The 20,236-nt window shown below is 52.9% G+C and overlaps 1 protein-coding gene across 3 annotated transcripts in view; it reads left to right on the top strand.

The window, feature by feature from the left end:
* The first annotated feature begins 2,513 nt into the window (after window positions 1–2,513).
* Window positions 2,514–20,236, top strand: part of STC2 (stanniocalcin 2) — a 19,125-nt gene continuing 1,402 nt past the window's right edge. The window contains exons 1-5 of one of the 3 annotated variants that reach the window (XM_021713103.1): window positions 2,514–3,187; window positions 5,158–5,300; window positions 8,409–8,620; window positions 10,920–10,922; window positions 14,288–15,443. In XM_021713103.1, coding sequence (XP_021568778.1) covers window positions 3,037–3,187; window positions 5,158–5,300; window positions 8,409–8,620; window positions 10,920–10,922; window positions 14,288–14,690 — 912 coding nt within the window. In that variant the 5' untranslated portion in view covers window positions 2,514–3,036 and the 3' untranslated portion in view covers window positions 14,691–15,443. Of the gene's footprint in view, window positions 3,188–5,157; window positions 5,301–8,408; window positions 8,621–10,919; window positions 10,923–14,287; window positions 15,444–20,236 lie in introns of those variants that run through there. The other 2 variants (XM_021713104.1, XM_008059502.2) reach the window with 2 other exon arrangements.

Here is a 20,236-nt window from a genome sequence, read left to right as displayed (position 1 = left end):
CTAGGGCAAGAGCTTGGTGTGCAGCACAGTATCTGTTCTCAACTGGTGTTAGCTTTACAGTAATCATGATTACTATTACTGTCTCCTCCCCACCCTACCCTCATCAGCCGCAGTCTGCCAAACTAGGCCTGAATTCTAGAGATAAAGGAATCAGCTGGGAGCCACAATAACTCCCTGGTCTGAGCTCCAGCCCCACTCCTTCCCCGGGGCCTGTGGCCTAGACTGGTTGTCCCAGCAAACTGCCTAGTGATTCTGCAGGGAAACTTTCACTGCTCTGGTGGTGACATTCCTGGTCACAGCTCTGGTATAGACATTCCTGGATGCTGTGGCCTTGGCTAAATAGCCCAGAGATAGACCCTTGAGAACCAGTGCCTGTGTTTATAACCCCTCCATTCTAGCTAGTATGCCATCATTTAGTTCTAAGGAGGCAGCTGGCTCAGTGGGAATCATCCCCTTTGTCAGGCTGGAGCAAATAGCCTCAAGATGAACTTTTAGGTCTTCTGAGGGCAGCCCTAGGCCCCGTGGGAACAAAAGGTTATGCCTAGCCAAAGGCAGGGGAGGCAGGAGCTGGCCCTGTCTGCCTGGCTTCTGCTCTAAGTGCCCTCAGAGGCCTGTACACTCTTCTCCATCTGGCAAAGGTGGGCTTTGCCACCACCACCCCCCCCAGCTCTCCTCAAAAAACCAGGTGACTGATGCCTTTTTAATGTCAATATTGCTCATGGAAAGAAAGCCTACCCAGCTCTACCTATAAGCAGGAGTGGGACCAAATGGCCACTTGGCTTCAGGAAATCCAGGGACTTACAGAGTTAGTTAGGAGAGGCCAGAGCGCTGCTGGTTGTTTGTTTTGTTTTTAAGTATCTACAGGAGGTGGTTTTTCATAAACTAATAAAGGAAGCTTAGTTAACTATGCAAACAAAAGCAGAGTGGGCAGTGGGAGCGGCCATTTTCATGTACTTGTACCGCCACCTTCCACAAAAGATCGGAGCTGCGGGCAGTCATCGCTATTGGGATCGAGGGCAGGAGCTGTCAGTTTCTCACCACCGCTGCAGACTAGGACCTTCGAAGTGGCTATTTATTAGGACTTCTGAAAGTCGGGCAGGGACGGTGGGCAGCGGCTCCCTGGCGCTCTAGACCCGGGAAAGCCCACTTCGAAGGCACCCTCCCCACCCCCTCCTCTCCTTCCTCCCGACTCAGGACCGCTCAACGCGCCGGACAGCTGCGGCCAGCGGCGGCCACCCCGGGCCCCCGCCTCCGCCTTCCCCCCGCCCGCGTGCAGCCGGGTCCTGGGGAAGGGAAGCTCTGGAAGCCGCGGCCAGAGGATACCCTACCCGCGTGTCTCCGCCCCCCCTCCCCCCGCCGTGTCACATGGCAGCCCCAACTCGGCGGGCGGTGCGCCCCGCCGCGGAGACCCTGGGCCTCTTCGCCGCGGGCAGTGAGTGAGGAAACGTCCCAGGCGCGTTACCGCAGCGGGCGCGGGCGGGGAGCGGGGCGGAGGAGGGGGCGAGGCTGCTACCCGGGCTCACCTGTTCTCCCGGAGAAGGGTGGGGACTCGGGGGAGGGGCGAGGGCGCACCGACCCGGGGTGCGTGCCCCCGGGCGCTCGGTCACGGCGCTGGGGTCCCCGCCCCCTCGCAGCCCCGCTGGCCCCCTGAACTGCGCCGTCGGGTTGGCGCGGCCGGGAGCAGTTCCTGTCCCCTGCCCGGCGCGGGGGAGACGTGAGCGTGCACACGTACACACACAGCAGGGGCAGCCGCGCTCCGAGCGGCGCCCAACTTTCTCTGCGCTTCCGCGGACCGGGGTGGAAAGCAGCCGGGGGCGGGGGGGTCGAACGGGAAGGGACAAGAGATGGAGAGCGGAGAGCGTTTCCCCGGATTTGGCTTTTTTGTTGTTTCCCCCACTTCCATCCATGAGTGGAGAGTGAAGGGATCCCGGAGCGGGGCGGCGAGTAGCGCTTTGGGAAAACGCAAGAGTGTGTTTGGAGACGCGTAAAGTTGCCTTTCGAGCTCCGGCCTCCCGGGCACGCGCTGCTCCGCGGCGGGCTGACTCCGGGCTGCCGCGGACCTCCCCGCCACCCTCCTGGAAATGATGCGAGTCCCGACTGTCACCTGGATCCCTGCAGCCCAGCCTGGAGTCCTTCAGGATGGGGGGCGAGAAGGGGGGCGCTGAGAAACGGCACCCCCCGCGCTGCACGGCCACCGGAGCGGAAAGACAGGCGGTTGCTCAGGCAAAATACTCTATCTAGTGCTTCCGCTCCCATCCTCAGTCCTGAGGGTGTATTCCTTTATTATTTGATGCTAAGCGTCTCCAGGCTAGGAATTCCCATGTGGGCCAGGAAAACTCTCCAATCTACCAAGACCTCGTGGCTGGGAATCTCGCTGAATTCCAAACGGTGGGAAGAGGAAACTCTCCCAGCCCGCTGCGGGTGTGATGCGAGCCAGGGGCCCGCGGGACGCTGTCCCGGCGCAGACCTCTCCAGCCGCGAGATCCGCGCTTCCGTTTTGAAGGCGGTTCGGCCATTGCCCGGGAGCACCCGCACACGCGCGCGCACCGCCAGCCGCGCTCACACTCACACGCGCACACACTCACACACGCACGCAAACGCGCGGCCGCCGCCAGGTCCGCAACTTTGTGGGGCGCTTCGGGCGGCGCCTCCTGGAGTAGTTGGGCGCAGGCCCCGCCTCCCGGCCGTGTTGTCAAACGGGCCGGGGTCTCGGATTGGTCCAGCCGCCGGGACAACACCTGCTCGACTCCTTCATTCAAGTGACACCAGAGCTTCCAGGGATATTTGAGGCACCATCCCTGCCACTGTCGGGCACTCGCGGCGCTGGTAACGGCCTGGTCACATGCTCTCCGGAAAGCTACGGGAGGGCGCTGGGTAACCTCTATCCGAGCCGCGGCCGCGAGGAGGAGGGAAAAGGCGAACAAGGAGGAAGAGTGGGAGGAGGAGGGGAAGCGGCGGAGGAGGAAGAGGAGGAGGAGGAGGAGGAGGGAGCACAAAGGATCCGGGTCTCCCGGCGGGAGACTGACGCCGAGAATCATGTGTGCTGAGCGGCTGGGCCAGTTCATGACCCTGGCTTTGGTGTTGGCCACCTTCGACCCGGCGCGGGGCACCGACGCCACCAACCCACCCGAGGGTCCCCAAGACAGGGGCTCCCAGCAGAAAGGCCGCCTGTCCCTGCAGAACACAGGTAAGTGCGTGCGCCCCTGAGGCCGGGAGCCGCGGGAGGGGACGCCGTGCGCCCACGGGCGTTTCTCCGGGAGCCGGACGCCCACCCCGAACCCCGCAAACTCTCGGGGCGGCGCGGGACACGCAGGGAAGCGCGAGGAGAGGCGAGGTCCGCCGGGTTCGGAGCGCCCGGAATCCGCACGTGCCGGCCGGGTGATGAAATGGCCGGAGCGGGACTTGTTGCTGTCCTCCCCAGGGTCGAGGGGAATGAGGCAGCGCCTGACGCGGCCAGCGCCAGCCCCCGCCCCCGAGTCCTGGGTCCGGTGCCCAGCCGCTTCATCCCGGCCGGCCCGCAGGAGCCACGGAGGGTTCCGGAGCCGGGTGCACCCTGCACCCTGACGACTTCTCCCCCAAGCGGCCGGCCTCGGCGGAACCGCCTCTTCCTCCTCCTCAAAAGATGCTAGACTCCCCGAACTTTGCCGGCGAGACCCATTGCATCGCGAACTTTCCCCCCGGGGAGGGGCGTTGCTTTGAGAGGGGAGGTGGGGGTGATGCAGAGCGTACCTCCGGAGTGCGGCCCCATCCCCTGCTCCTGGCCAGGTCAGCAGGCGAAGAAATGGTGACACGACCCGAACCGTGCGCCGCCCCTGCTCCCCCGGTTCCGGGCTCACTACCCCGCTGCAGAGCAGCGCCCAGCGCGCAGGGCACGGGGCTGGCCCTTTTCCCAGCTCTGGGGAGAGAAAGAAAATCCGCCTGCAGCGCCTTCCCTCCGCTCCCCCCAACCCCCCGCCACCAATGGGGGGGTGCGATCGCGGCGGCGTGCGCTCCCCGCACGAGCAGGATTGCAGGCTTGCCCACTGGGGACGCCCCGAGTGAGAGCGGCGCGGTCCTGCCCTGGCGCCTGGGTCGTGAGGAGGGTCCCCCGGGGCCTCTCACCTCCACACGCTGGGTCCCTCGCCCACCCACCCCACCCCCCTTCTCCGGAGCTTTCTCTGAGAACTGAACGTGACCTGGGTAGTTGGTGACCCTCAGCAATACACGCCCCTCATTCTCTCGCTAGATTTAATCTGAATGCGGATTATCTGCATCGACCCCACCCTTCTTCCAAAATATACTTTTCTGATGTAATTTTGCGGTTGGTTTGAATCAGAGACTTGGGGAGGGGGAAGGGAGGGAAGAGAGGCTTTGTGCGAGGCAGCCTGACAGTTAACTCCCTCAGTCTGTCCTTTCAGAGAGGCCAGTTAGGTCCACGTTCTGAGAAGGACTTTGGGCTCTCGGGCTGCCGGAATCCTATGGGCTGAAGTGACATCTCACACCAGATCTTCATTAAAAGGAGACCCTGACTGCCTGGTTTCTGTGGGCTAGCCCCTTTCTGACCCCTGAGCCAGCGGCAGGCCCTGGCTTCCATAGCCTGACATTTTTAATGCGGATGGCTTGGAGGCTCTGCCTTAGTAGGAATTTTGTTTTGATTTTTAGGTGTTGAATCATAAAGCTAAATTGAAACTGCTTTGGGACACTGTCATTTGGGGGTCAGGAAGGAAATGGCTGTGATCTAATGACAGCGACTTCTACAGACTCTTCAGAGAACGGTACTTCATTGATGAAGTACAATCTTCAGTTTAAAATCTTATTTTTGTCTGTGGGCTTCAAAAGCTGAACTGTTTCCTGCTCTCAGACTTAGTATTCCCACAAATACTAAAGAAAGTGGTAAAGATGAAAAGAAAGAATGCTCAGACCTAACTTATGATTATGATTTTTGTAATTTTTTGGCTAATTTTTACAAATATTTACAAACATAGATAATTGCCATGTGTAGATTAAATGAAATTTTCTTTTCCAGGCTTCCTGTGTCCTGAAATAGACATTCCTCTTTTGTTAATTTGATTTTTTTTTTTTTTTTAGTTATTACTAACTTTTATTTCAGATGACTTCCCTGCATTTCCCAGCATGAGTTAGAGTTCTGTATATATCTGTACTTCATTTTCCTTTTAGCGGAGATTCAGCACTGCTTGGTCAACGCTGGCGATGTGGGGTGTGGCGTGTTTGAATGTTTCGAGAACAACTCTTGTGAGATTCGGGGCTTACATGGGATTTGCATGACTTTTCTACACAACGCTGGAAAATTTGATGCCCAGGTAAAAACCGTCCAGAGCATGAAGAATGTTTGGGATGAGTGTAGCGTGATTGCAGTGTCCACTGGAAAGCCTTGCTAAAAGATTTCCTTAGCTGTTTCTGGTGTGTGTTAGTGCTTGTGAGGAACATTCTAGGCTTTCCCAGGATGCCAGGGTCTCCCCACTGCACTGTTCAGAGAGCACTCAGGAGTTGTCATGTAAGTTAAATCCCTCTACACTCTTCAGCTGTGTCTACACAGGCAGAGTGGGCTGGAGATCAATGGCATAATAAGTGATAAACACCTTGCAGCGGGGCTTGGTGGCTCAGCCTGTAATCCCACGCCTTTGGGAGGCTGAGGTGAGTGGATTGCCTGAGCCCACGGGTTCGAGACCTGCCTGGGCAGGTGAGACCTCAGCTCTACAATAAATCAAAAAATTAGCTGGGCGTGGTAGCATGCACCTGTAGTTCCAGCTACTTGGAAGTCTGAGGCGGAAGGATCACCAGAGCCCAGCAGGTCGAGGCTGCGGTGACCGGGAGAGGCCACTGCACTCCAGTCTAGGCGACAGAGTGAGACTCCAACTCAAAAAAAAAACCACCTTGCAAAGGAACACAGCAGCCAAAGCCCATTGTGTTAGCAACAATAGACTGAGGGGGAAAGGGCACTGTCCCCCCCAATTGTACATTTCAAAAGCTATCTTTGAAAGACTAAATGAGACAGAAAATGTGTTGAAATTCATCATCATCATCTCAGTGTGTGTGTGTGTGTGTGTGTGTGTGTGTGTGTGTGTGTGTGTGTGTGTGTCCAGGCAACCTGAACAATTTGGAGGCCTCCAAAAGAGCAGACTTTTATTCCTCCTAAGCAGCAGACCCTGAAAAACCAAACCCCTGAATGCGTCCCGCAATTCCACACTTTTCTTTTGCTCTATATAATAAATATAGTCAGGGCCTGACCCACTTCAGTTATCCCAGGGTCCCAAGGGTAACACCGGGTTGCTGCTCGGGGCAGGGCAGGAACAACACACCAAGCAACCTTCTGGCTTCAGTGCCAACAACCCAGATCCGTCTTGATGTGGCTCGTGCATGAAGCTCACCTTCTTAGCTCCTCCCTGGCCCCAGATGCCCTGTGGAAACCCCCTGGTATTAGAGCTCCCAGATTTCCTCTCCCACCTCACTGGAGAGTGAGGACAGTGTTTGGAGGAGGCCAGCGGCTTAGGTGTGATTTATGAATGCCCCCAGTTCCCAGCCACCGACATCCTGTAGAACCTGGTGAGGGAGGTAGAGCCTGGGAACCAGGCTGGGGATGCGACAGAGCAGGCAGCCGGGACTGCAGAGGATGTGTGGTGGCAAGAGGGGAAACAGACCGGGGAAGGGAAGAGGCAGGACTTTGAACTCCTTGAGGCTCCTGAATAAAGCATCACTCTGGATTAACTGGCATTAGGAAACATACTAGGAAATCCGGAGGAAAGATGTGTATTTAAGGGCAATCCCACAGGATGTCAGGGAAGAATACCAAGAACAGATTGCTGCAGCCTTCGCCTAAATTCATCTTCCTTTTCTTTCTCAACCGACAGGGACATGTTCTCAAGTTAGAGACATCCTTTCAAGTCCATGCTCAGCCCATAACGACTTAATAAACTGGCACACCCTGCCTGCCACTCCATTTGGCTCTGGCCAGAAAGTCAAGGGAGAGGGGGCCACATGGCTCTTCAGAGACCAGACACTGCCTGTAGACATTTCAATTGCTGCCAAAGGGAGACCCAAAATAAATGTGCTGGCCAGCTTCCCGCTCCAACCTAAACCCATTTACTTTCTCAACTCAGTGACTTCCGGGCCTGTCTAAAAGCAGAGGGGTGACCTCTCTGACTCCAGCCTGTTTCTATAGTAATGCGGTGCGGGGATTCCTGGGTCGGCATCCCACAGTGCTTCTCGAGAGGTTGATAAGGGAGCTCCACACCCCCAACAGCTGTCTCCTTTCTAGGATAAGCACAATCCAGCCGGGTTGCCAGGAAAGAGCACTGCAAGCCAGATGTATGCCTGGCCGCCCAGCCACTCAGAGCAGGCGGCGTGGGGGAGGGGCTGTGGGTTGGGCAGTTCAGGCTCCAGATGCTGCCCGGCAGAGTGCCAGGCAGGCCTTTTAGAGGCAATAATCCCAACCATTTAAAGGAGTAGAGGAAAAGCATGCTCCTCCTTGAGAGGAGGAGACAAGGGTATGTTTTGGGGGCAGTGGGAAGCACTGAGGCAGAGAGAGAAGCACAGTGAACAATCAAGCTTGGTGTTGCTCCTGGAATTAAGGGAAGAAGGAAAGGAAAGATTTGAAGCTGGGCACAGTGGCTTGTGCCTGTAATCCCAGCACTTTGGGAGGCCAAGGCTGGAGGATTACTTGAGCCCAGGAGTTAAAGACCACCCCTGCCCCAGCAGCACCACTTAGATCACCTTCCACTTGGTTATAAGGTTCTAGAGATCTCGCAACGCTTGGTACGGTGTCAGAACGTAACATAACGATACCTTGTATCTACAAAAAAAAAAAAATCAAAAAATTAACTGGATGTGGTGGTATATACCTGTAGTACCAGCTGCTCAGGAGGCTGAAGCGGGAGAATCTCCTGAGCCCAGAAGGTCTAGGCTACAATGAGCCATGATCATGCCACTGCACTCCAACCTGGGCAAAAGAGTGCCCAGAAAAAAGAAAAGAAAAGGAAAAGTGTGATTTGGACAAACAGCACCTTTTCTCACTGAGAACCACAAAGGAGTTAGAGATTTGTGTCTGGCCAAATCCCCCTTGTGTTCCAGAAAGTTGCCACCCAAGGGCCAGCACGGGGCTGCCTAGAGGACAGAGGACCATAGAAGCCTAGTAGGAGGGACCCTCAAAGAGTAGCTGGGAAGGGAGAAGGTTTGTCTGCAGAACTAACATGCTTTATGGCCAAATGCCAGAAGTGTTGTGCCACTCTGGACATGCCCTGACAAGACATCACCTGTCCCCTGGGAGGACGTCCCTCTGAGGTGGGGCCTTGAGTTTCTTCAGTCAGAAAAATCCCCATGCAAGCCCCAGAAGTGCTACGATATGCATGCCTGTAATAAGGACTCCTGTTCCCTGCCTGCTCTCCCTTCTCCGCTCTCCCGGCCTTTCCCAGGGCAAATCATTCATCAAGGATGCCTTGAGGTGCAAGGCCCATGCCCTGAGGCACAGGTTCGGCTGCATAAGCCGGAAGTGCCCGGCCATCCGGGACATGGTGTTCCAGCTGCAGCGGGAATGCTACCTCAAGCACGACCTGTGCGCCGCTGCCCAGGAGAACACCCGGGTCATCGTGGAGATGATCCACTTCAAGGACCTACTGCTGCATGAGTGAGTACTGCCCCATGGGGTCCTGGGGAGACGGGCCATCCAGCAGGGACAGTGGTGGGCTGGGGAGGGGAGTTGCGTTCAGTTGGAGTGGCTTGCTCCTGGAAGTGGGGAGACCCATCTATCGCTGGAGAAGGTTGTGGTTTACCTGGAAAGTCCCACTGAACAGGAAGGAAACCACAACATTACTTTGCTTTCGGTGAGAGCTGCTTGCAGAACACTACCACCAATCGTCTATTCTGACACCGTACCAAGAGTTGCAAGATCTCTAGAACCTTATAACCAAGTGGAAGGTGACGGGAAGGGCTCTTGCCCTCCGTGACCTAAGTGGTGCTGCTGGGGCAGGGGTGGCCTGTTTAGGGAGGGGAGAAGTTTGTAGCACACTGAGGAGCATGAGTTCATAACATGACACTGTTTTGGCCCAGTGAGTCACCAACAGTGCCATCAAAACCAATGGTGCCACAAACTGGCAGTGATCTGCACAGACGGCTTAGCTGGTGGCTTTCTCTCTGTCCTGTGTCTCTGATGAAAGAGCCGTCGTAATCTCCAGGGGCTGCTGACATGCCCCTCTGTTGGAGCAACTGTGGACTAGAAGGGTCCTTTCCTGCTGGCTTTCAAAAAGGAAGAGAGCGAGAGAAAGAATTCCATCATCAGCCTCAAAATCACAAAAAACAGAAATGGGAAACTGCTTTACTACACGTGAACTGTGCAGATTCAGAAACACACTCTGTCTTCCCCTTAGTCAAGAACCCACTAGTTCTCTGAATACCCGAGTCGCTGTGCCAGTGCCCTAGATGGCAGACAGCTAATAACACTTACTGAACATTTACTAGGCTGAGTGCTTCCTGTGAACTTTTCACTTGACCCTCACAACAGCCTTGAGAGTCAGGGGCCCTCATCATCTCCTTTTACAGATGGGAAAACTGAGACTCACTGAAAGGAAGGTCACATGGTGAGTGAGGGACACAGCCAGGTTTGGGACCCGGGCAGCCTGAGCCTGGCTCCAGAACCCACACTCTTAAATGCCAAAAGCCAAGAGCCTCGATGTTTTTCTTGCTTCCATAAGATTTCTGTTCCCTGAGAACACCTTCTCTAATATATTAACGCCCTCCCAGAGAAAGTGTAAAACAAATGTCAAAAAGTTCAGCCCTTTCCCTATTCAACCCAAAGATGCTCGCCGCTAGTGCCTGAGGCTGCAGCGTTTACCATGAAATAAATTTATAAAAAAAAAAAAGAAGAATCACAAAATATAGTAATTCTTTTTTTAGTAGTTCTCATTAGGATTAGAGACAAGTCCTGTTCAGAAATAACTCCAAGAACCGTTTTTATATTTTATTTTCACATTGAAAACCAATTAGATTTGCTTCAGCCTTAAAGAGCATGTATATGTAAAACTAAATGACCATGACAGCAAAATGTACTTTTTTTCCTAACTGGTAGCAGGTTAATCAGCTAGACACTTTTATGCCAAAGAGAAGAAATGAGAACTTACTTGTTTGAGGATCTCATATTTAGTGATAAACCCAGGACACCTCATTCTTAAAAAATATTCTAACTATAGGATCCGAAATTTTGCAGCATGGTAAAGCGTGTCAGTACATAACTGCTCCTAACAGAGGGGCATGGTCAGCAGCCCCTGGTGATTGTGGTGACTCCTTCATCAGAGACACAGGACAGAGAGAAAGCCACCAGCTAAGCTGTCCATGCAGATCATGGCCAGTTTGTGGCACCGTTGGTGACTCATTGGGTCAGATCAGTGTAATGTTATGAACTCATGCTCCTCAGTGTGCCACAGGCTTCTCCCAGCCACATCCCTAAACAGGCCACCCCTGCCTCAGCAGCACCACTTAGATCACGGAGGACAACAGCCCATCCTGTCATCTTCCACTTGGTTATAAGGTTCTAGGGATCTTGCAACACCTGGTACAGTGTCAGAATAGATGATTGGTGGTGGAATTCTGCAAGCAGCTCTCGCCAAAAGCAAAGTTATGTTGCATTTTTCCTGAGTCACGCCAAGGCCTTGTAAAATATTTTTTATTTTCCCAAATACCTGTAAAGAAAAAATAGCAGCAGCAACAGCAGCATCAATAATAACAATAGCTATCTTTTTTTAATATGTGGGCCTTGGCCAGGGGTTTTACCCAGGGTCATCTCATTGATCTTTCCCAACAATGCTACAAGACAGAAATTACTGTCCCCGTTTTGCCGAGGTAGAACGTAGAACTAAGAGGTTAAGGAACTTGCACCGAGGTTGGATATTCATGCCTTCCAGTTTTGGAATTGCTGGTTTGTGTGACTTAAGCCAGTTGTCAGGAATAGAAGTCAAGCCTCCCTGCTCCTGGCCTCTCTTCTCCTTGCTAGACCTGGCCTCTCTTCTCCTTGCTAGACCTGCAAAGGACTCACTGGTCCTCAGATGTACCAGGTGGGTTTTTATCTTTTTCTCAAATACATCTTCATCACACTAGGAGAGCACTATGAAATTCTCTTCCTTGAAGCATCCCCTAGAAGAGGCAACCACCCATGACTGGGAAGCTCCAGGAAGGTCATTTGTCCCTACCCCCTGTCGCCCTCTAGAGATGGTTGACCACAAGAATGGGTGATGGGGTACTAGTTTATAGTCTACAATACATGCCTGGAGTACAGGAATGCTTTGTTTTTTGGCGAAAAGTCTTCTCTGGGGAAACTGGAGGTGTTGAAGCTGTTTGTACCCCTACCCGATGCTTGAATTTAAGAAGGGATCAAGCACTGTGGCTTTCTAGTGTCTCCTTCATGGAAACATGGCCCGTGGGGACAGGGGACCCTCACCCCATTCAGAATGAGCATACAGCCCCCACCCAGCCTGTGGGTACCCCGATTAGAAGCCTGGGCTCCTTTAAGGACACTCACCATGGTTGCACATGGTTGCTCTTGCTTCCTGCTAAGCCAGCTCCTCTAAGCACCGGGTCCCCCCTAACTCCAGCTCCTCCAAAATCCCCATGACTTCCCTTCTGAAGCCCCGACAAGGCACTGCACCAACTTGTGCTTCAAGCTGAATTGCCTGAGTTTGGGGTTTTTTTTCCAACCACCCTAACCACCTCCTAAAGGATCCTGTCAGTCCTCAACTATCGAGAATGCCATTTCAGAATGTGTGGCACTGGTTACAAACAAGAAAATGAGAACTGAATTTGCTTTTAACTTTAGAGAAGAGGGAATCACAGTTGCCCCGGAATCTACACCACCCCCATTCTTCAACCCAATGCCCATCTACCCCAAAACAGTCATGTCCCCCTCTACTCCCCTCACCCCTTCCTGCCTGCTCAACTTTCTCCATAGCCTCTGCCCTCAGCTGTAGCCAGCCTGCCTTGGCCCCTTGCACGCCCTGTCACTGGGTGCTGGCAGCCTCCAGGCACCTCCCCCTCCAAGTATTTTTTAAAATCCCTTAGCCTTGCTGACACCCAGTTGAACGAGCTGGGCTTTGTCACTAGACACGGGCTGAGTTTGTAGCCTGGTAAGGCACCACACCAGCTCGGAACACAGCTTAGATTAACCTGGTTGGGCACACACACCCCTCCTCAAGCTTCACAGCTTTCTCCTTGGGAGAAGGACCAAGGGCACAGGAGAGCAAGAGTGTGGGTGCATCCAGCCTTCTGGGATCCGGATCCACCTTAGGGTTCTGAGGGCTCATGGGCAGACAGAACCCCTGGCTGGGGAAGCAAAGGAGAGGCCGGGTATACATCCCCAAGACAGCCCGCCCCTTATCCAGGGAAAGCAGCCTGGAAATGAGCATCATGCAGTAGCCCAGAAAGACAGGTACACACCCCTGCCATGTGCTGCTCTAGCCCCAAAGGAGGGCAGGCACGTTGGGTGCTAAAATCCTGTTGTCACTTTAGCAGATATGCTCAGTGAACTTGAGCTCACCAAGACGGTTCCTAGTTTGCAAAGGATGCAAAGGATGGACGGAAACAAGCATGCATTGAGCATTTCTCTCATGTTGCATGTGCATGGGTGGCCTCGGGGTAGCCCAAGGAGACAGTGTTATCGCTGTCTTGGTGGCTATCAGGAGCCTGCCTTTCAGGGTTTACCATGCGCAGACTCTCTGACTCCAAAGGCATCAAGCAGGCCCTAAAAAGCAGTCTGATTGCTATCAGCCAGAACATTCCTTCTCTCTGCTCTCAGTCTCAGCCCCAGGCTCTCCTGATCCAGAAGCTTCCAAAAGCCACCCTCTGCCCCTACATCCCCCTTCTCAGTTTTTACATCCATGAAGCGAGGGCACCTCACTCAATCGCAACTATTTCACTGAAATGGCAGTAAACTACTTCACAAGACTTAAAACACAATCCGCTCTTCCTGCATAGCAACAAGTACCACCATGCAAAGAAAAGGCTCTGTGGGCTAGTGCTTTGCAAGTGGCCCAGACTTAGGGAGGAAAAATTGGTTTGCTCCTTGTTACAAACGAGATCGCATTCCAAAGCAACTTCCCTGCTCAAGACAATGGCCCAAAGCTGTGTCAGAAAGTTTGCCAGCCAGCACAGGACTGCTTAGGATGCTGGTTAGCCCAGGAAGCAACCCCCCCCCTAGGGATTTCTAAAGGCCAATGAGAGGTGAGAAAGGCTCAGTAAGTGGGCATGAGAGCCCAGAGCCAGGGCATCCTTACCGGATAGGCCAATACATGTAAACAGCAGGTGTACGCTGCTCCTTGCCTTCTGCACACCTTGTCCACCCCCGGGACCCCTCTGACAGCTTTCCTAAAGAACAGCCCAAGGCAGCTGGAATCGCCTGAGCAACTGACTCTGCCTTGCAGAACTGGGCATGTATGTTTCACACAGAGTGCAAACACACGGGTCCTAGACCACCAGCCTTCACCTCCAATTCTGGGGAAGCCCAGATGGAGTGAATGATGATGCCTAGACAGCCATTCCCAACCGCTCTGTGGGAATTTTTGCCCCTGGGAGGGGGTCGTCCTTCTACCCCTCTCCACCTATTTCAGACTCTGTATCTGGAGATACAGAAGGAATGCATTTCGCAGCTTCCAAAAATACCCTTCTTCATCCTGAGCCTACACCAAGGGCAAACACAGACGTGGCGAGATAGCTTCTTGGGAAAGCAAGGGCCTTGCTGACGCAACATGTGTGGGAACGATGGGGGCCCACCCGAGCCTTTCAGGAGCTCCTTTCCTGGCCCTAAACCTTCTTCCTCCTACCAAAAGACTCCTCTCCTTGGGACTGAAGAGCCTGCACCACTTGCCTAAGTACTGTTCTACTTGCCCCAAGATCCACCTCTACTCCAGCTAAAATTCACCTAGCCAGTGTAGCCTGAGTGAGCCCAGAGCAGTCCCACCCTCCTCTCCATTCATAAGCTGCCCTGCCAGGGATCCTCCCCTTCCCAGAGGGTCTTCCTCTTGGTGTCTTAACCTCCACACCTGTGATTTGTCACTGCCCCTTTTTCCTGTGGCGGGCTCTGCCTCTACAACTCCGGGAGCCTTCTTGTTCCTGGAATCGTGGAGCCTGGTACACAGTGGCCTTCTAGTAAATGCTGGTTGGAAATATGGGCAAAGGCTGGAAGTTGTTCCAGAAAGACCTTTTCCCAGACTCAACACAAGCCTAGCCTTGGCCATGCGCCTCTTTCACGCTGCCCGCGGTGCTTTCTGGACTCACTCCGTTCCCGGCCTCTCTCTTTGCATTCCATCTCTAGACCCTACGTGGACCTCGTGAACCTGCTGCTGACCTGTGGGGAGGAGGTGAAGGAGGCCATCACCCACAGCGTTCAGGCTCAGTGCGAACAGAACTGGGGAAGCCTCTGCTCCATCCTGAGCTTCTGCACCTCAGCCATCCAGAGGCCTCCCACGGTACCCCCCGAGCGCCAGCCCCGGGTGGACAGAGCCAGGCTCTCCAGGGCCCACCATGGGGAAGCGGGCCTTCACCTCTCAGAGCCCAGCAGCAGGGAGGCCGTCCGAGGCGCCAGGGGAGAGCGAGGCAGCAAGAGCCACCCAAATGCCCATGCCCGGGGCAGAGCCTGGGGCCTTGGGGCCCAGGGACCTTCTGGAAGCAGTGAGTGGGAGGATGAACAGGCTGAGTATTCTGATATCCGCAGGTGAAACGAAGGGCCCAGCTACGAAATCTTTCCTCCATGCCGTCCATTTTCTTATCTATGGACATTCCAAAACATTTACCATTAAAGAGGGGGGATGTCACAGGCAGGATTTTGTGGGGACTGTGGACTTGGTGAAGGTGCACGTTGGTAGGATTGACAGATGAGACGGAGACTCCTAGGGCGGCAAGGTCCCGCGGCACCCGGTGACTTCTGCACTCACGCGTGCCCAGGGAGCGCCCATAGCTTCCTTGTACCTTCGTCTTCTTTCCATCCGTGGAGCCAGTAGGTGTCGGCTGCTCTGTCAGCGGGAGGTGAGCCCAGGATGATGGGGCAAGGGCCCACCTGGGCTGGACCACTCAGGCTGTGCTGGGCCCCGCCCGCAGCTTCTGGTGCAGCAGCGTCTAGTGCTGCGGGGCGGCTGGATTCCAGGACAGGAGTGAATGTAAAAATAAATAATCGCCAGGAATGCAGGAGAAGGACGGAGAGGAGACAGGCCGAGGGGGTGCTTGGTGGCAAACCGAAATGCAGTTTCTCACATGGGACCTTGCAGTTCAGAGCTGCTTGCGGGGTGGGGGTAGGAGTGTCCTTGCTACGTGTAATTTCTGAGCCATTGTTCAGTCTGGGGGCGGGGCCCTGTCCAAGGGAGTGGCCCCTGTGAGTTTATATTTTAACCACTGCTTCAAATCTCAATTTTACTTTTTTATTTATCCAGTTACATCTACCTATCTGTCATCTAAATAAATGGCTTTCAAACAAAGCAACTGGGTCATTAAAACCAGCTCAAAGGGGGTTTAAAAAAAAAAAAACAGCCTGTTCTTTGGGGCTCTTTATTTTTTAAGTTCTATTTATAAAGGAATCAAACAGCAATGTGGCCGTACATCTGACGGCCAAACATGGGCTTGTACCCACTTTGGGCAGACCTTATACCTGGAGCAAAATGCACACAGGAGGAGTACATTTGACAGATTTCCCTTAGAATTTTGTTATCTCACCTTGACCTTCAGCCAAGACTATAAGGCTCCTCCCAGTGATTCCATGAGGTTTGGAAACCTGGCTTTTCTGTGCTGGAGGGTGGGAAACAGGGAAGAGAATGATGGCTACTTGGTAATTCCCATCAGGAAAAGCTGACCTTTTGCATAAGTGGAGGCGACTTCTGAAAATCTCTAAGGGATAGGATTTTCCAGATCCTAATTGGAAATTTAGCAACAAGGAGAGGAGTCAAAGTGAACCAAAGAAAGAACCAAAAATGCAAGGCAGGGAGGGAGAGGATTATCATAGAAAGTCTCAGCAGCAGATTGGGTGATTTAAAGCGTCTCATAGCTAGGCCCTTTCTCCCTAATAAGCTACCAAAGTAAAGTTTGTCCTTTCTCGAAGCCAGTCCTCAAGAAGAAGCCAATATTGTGAGGCATGGATGGGTGTTCTGGGCTGGGCCCTTCTAGAACAGGGGTCATCAAACGTTTTGTGTAAAGAGCTGGATAGTAAATTAAGTACATTCAGTTTGGCGGGCCATGAGATCTCTGTCGAAACGACTCAACTGCCGCCGTTCCACAAAAGCAGCCATAGACAACACACAAACCGAGGGGCTTGGCTCCATTCCAGTGAGATTTTAACAGGCACCCAGCTGGATTCGGCTTCTGGGCCACCGAGTGAACCAAAAAGCCTGCATCCTCCCTTATCTCAGCTCCTTCGGGCTCCCTCGAAGCTGTCTGAGGCCAGCGACCAAGATGCTAAAAATGACTCCTTCCAGGGAATACCTTTACCCAAAACACAGCTGGTGTTTACAGTCCCAAAATTTCATGGTCCGTGTTAGAAGAAAAAAAAAAATCCTTGGCAGGGTAAGAGGGACAGCCCTGGGGAAAGATGCTTCCATCTAGAGCTGGGGCCGTTCTGGTGCACTTAATCCTGCTCTGCCCCGCCCCGGACGGGTGGGGGAGGACCGGGGTGTCAGGCTCTGCCATGGGAACCGAGTGTCAACCATAGCTGCCTCCTTCCGAGAGCCACCGCAGCACGTCGCCTGTTTCACTCACATCACTCAAAAGCTAAAACAGAAATGTTCTCCCGCGTTGCTGAGTCAGCTCTTCGTGTGTCCGCCAGCTCCTGGACTGCATGTGTGAAAGACATCACTTTTCTATTTTCCTCAGCGTCAGTGTTTTATGTGTTTGCCTCCCGATGTCCTCTGTGTGTTGGTTCTTTGTGTTTGTCATGAGTATTTATTAGCTCTGTCTTTCCACTCCCCACCCCCAGGCATAAAATTGCTCACTGTGTTCACGGGAACCCATTTGCTGATGTTTTTTGTATATTTTTCGGGCTGCTGGTTGACTCTTCTCAGAAGTAGGTAGATATAATTCATTCTGCTCCCTACTGTTACTGGACACACACAGTAGAGGTGTTGCTCAGAGTCTTCTGCTCAGAAACCGAGGAAAACACTACTGGGGGCATTTGCACAACCTGGAACATAAGCAGTCATTAAAAATAGACCCTCTTCTTGGGCGTTATGCTTCATACAAATTTACTCTCAAGCCTTCCGTTGAGGAAGGATATGGATCTCCAAATAAAGATCCGATGTTTATTTTGAGCTTCATGTCTTAACAAGATGATCTGAACACCTCTCCTTTGTATCAATAAATAGCCCTGCTATTCTGGAATGAGAGGACCAAGTCAAGTAAGATGCTGACACCTAAAACTAAATAAAAGTGAAGTCATACTTCACATACACACACGCACACACACACGAAGGAAGAAATTTAAACACCAACCAAGTAAAAGCCTTCGCTAAAACAACATGGGAAAACAATACTCCCAAAGGCCATTTTCTAAGGAAGAACAAGTCTGTCTGACCTCGGAACTGACACCACGTGAGCTTGTAAGTGCAGTGTCTGTTTCTGTTATGGATTTGGGCAATGGGACCCCTATATTGACACATGTTTTATTTTTCTTCAAGCATTAATAAAGATTTTGAGTAAACATCCTCCACCTGAGTAGCGTCATTGTCGAGGGCTGCTGACAGCCTGTGCACAGGAGTAGCTGTGGGTGAGGGGGCTTCTGAGTCAGAAGAATCCTGTGCTTCTGTGGATGTCCAGCCTACGGGGAGGGAGACCAGATGAAGAAGGCCACCCTGGGCCGCTCCTCCAGCAGAGGGCCTCCATCCACATGCCTGCCTGAGCCACCCAGATAAACAGGGTGAATTTCACACAGCTGGCCTGGAGGCGCCACCTCGTCTCCCCAGGCTCACTCCCGTCTCACCTTTGGTCTCCCCTGTGGCCTGGCCACCCTTCTGTCACACTGAGCCTGCAGCAGATGCCACCAGTTCGATGGCTCAGCATCCTGGCACATGCAGGGGCGCTCGCCGTCTCCTCAGCAGATCTTGCCCACGGCAGCAGATCAGAGCCAGGACCCCGACTATGGATTTACACCACATCATGTACCTACTGTGTGCCAGCACCATGCCAGACATTTTACGGGCACTACCTCAGCCTCAGTACATATCACAAATAGGGCATTATCCCCACTTTACAGGAAGAAAAGTGCAGAATCATCCCAAACTGTGTGGCTAGTATGCCCAGTGGAGGGGTCTGAACTCAAACCCCACTCAAGACTCCAAAGCTCACATGCCGTCCCCCATGGCAGGCTTAGAATCTCCACTTACAGATTATTTTGAATTTAAATCAATCAGTATTATTCCTACCTAACACCAGGCTTAGGGAAAGAATAATTATACTCTTGTATTTATAGTCCCAGGCCTCGGAGGAGCTCTGCTTCAGAACAAAAAGGAAAATTGATGCTCTCACTTTTGCCCTCTGCAAAGTCTCAAGTTTTGGTTCAGATAAAGGAAAAGCAGGAAAATCATAGCACTTCATGGCTGTTCTCTGCATGTCTTTCAAAGATTCTTCTCTTAGCTGGGTGTGGTGGCTCACACCACTTGCATTACAGCCTGAGTGACAGAGTGAGACCCTGTCTTTATTAATTTGTGTGTGTGTGTGTGTGTGTGTGTGTGTGTGTGTGTGTGTGTGTGTGTGTCTCAAAAGGAAAAAAAAAGTGGAAAGCATTCTGGGAGCAACTGGCTGAACATGCAGTTAGAGCTTTCCTCAGTAAACTCTCATCCCACTGCCAGTCCAGTCTGAGAAGCCAGGCTCCTCCATACTCCTCGCCACTGTAAACCATCCTGTGTGACAGTTGTCAATTCTTGGGGACCCATTATGTGCCCCGTGCTTATTCCTGAGCCCATTTTACAGTTGAGGAAACTGAGGCTCAGAGACAGCTTAATCTGCCTAGAGCTTGTCACAAGGCCAGCTCGCTCTAGAGGCGGCAGGCAGATATACCCCAGGGCTTACTCCTTCCTTGCCTTCTCTCACCCCAGTGTGGACACAGGGCTTAAATGCGCCCAAGTGAGTCCAGAAATGCAGCTGCCTCCCCCAACCCTCAGGGCTGTTCCAACCCAACTGTTCTGGAATTATTAGGCTGTGGGAGGAAGAAGGGAGAGGGCTTCCAAATATGCTGGTATTTAAGCAGAGTTTCGAAAGGAAGCTGGAGCTCTGCACCCCAAAATCTGGAGACAGAAATCCAAATTTGCTCTAAAGTCAACAAAAAAGAAAGCCCCCCACTGAGGAGGGGACAAGCTCTGGCCAGAGAACAGTTTTTATGGGAATTATTTTTTTGTGGGTGGAGAAGAGAAGAAAAGAGCAATAGAAGCCTTGGACCAGGAGTCCCGCATTGCTGCTAGCATAAGCAGTTCAGTTTTTATCACTCCCTAAAAAGAACAACAACAACAAAAGTCACTCCCCGAAGAGAACAGAGAAAAAAGTCACAGAGCCAACCTCAGCTTATGCAAGGAACGGACTCCACCGGGACAAACCCAAGTCCCAGGGCTCTGTGGGGTCTGTAGCCACAGTGTAAGGTCAGGCCTGCCTGGGGGCTGAAACTTGGGAGAGGCAGGAAACGCTCCCCCAAGGAATTCTCAGAGGCGGGGCAGCTGTTCCCAGGTGCCCAAGAGTTGGTGATGGTGTTTCCATTAGGTCCTTTCCAGGAATCTGTATGGTTCTTAAGGTTAAGGGGGTGCCCGTGTGAAGAGTCACATGCTAAAGAGGACCGGACCACCTGCTTGTCCTCCAAGTCTTGCTAATACTCTGCAGAGGACCCCAGGCTCCAGCAAGGGCTTTGTTCAGGAAGAACCGTTAGTCCCTAGAATTTTGCCCCAGTTGATTATTACTATGTAACTACCCCCAAAACTAAGTAGGTAGAAAACAATTATTTTATTTTGCTCTCAATTTTGTGGATCAGAAATTTGGCAAGGGTTCAGTTGGGTGAGCAGACTCTTCACAAGGCATTGACTGGGGCAACCTGGGCTGCAGGGTCTGCTCCAAGGTGGCCTCTTCAAGATGGCGCCTGGGTGTGTGTGTGCGTGTGTTCTCTCTCTCTCTCTCTCTCTCTCTCTCTCTCTCTCTCTCTTTCTCCCCCTCCCCCTGCCTTCTTTCTCTCTCCCCTCCTTCTTTCTCCCCCTCTGCTTTCTCCTTTTCTCTCCCCTTCTCTCCCCCCCCTCTCCCTTCCCCCTCT

The sequence above is a fragment of the Carlito syrichta genome, unplaced genomic scaffold, assembly GCF_000164805.1.
Source record: "Carlito syrichta isolate Samal-C Ts95f unplaced genomic scaffold, Tarsius_syrichta-2.0.1 Scaffold304212, whole genome shotgun sequence".
Classification (NCBI taxonomy): domain Eukaryota; kingdom Metazoa; phylum Chordata; class Mammalia; order Primates; family Tarsiidae; genus Carlito; species Carlito syrichta.
Note: the sequence above shows the minus strand (reverse complement) of the source record. Positions and strands in the feature narration are given on the sequence as shown.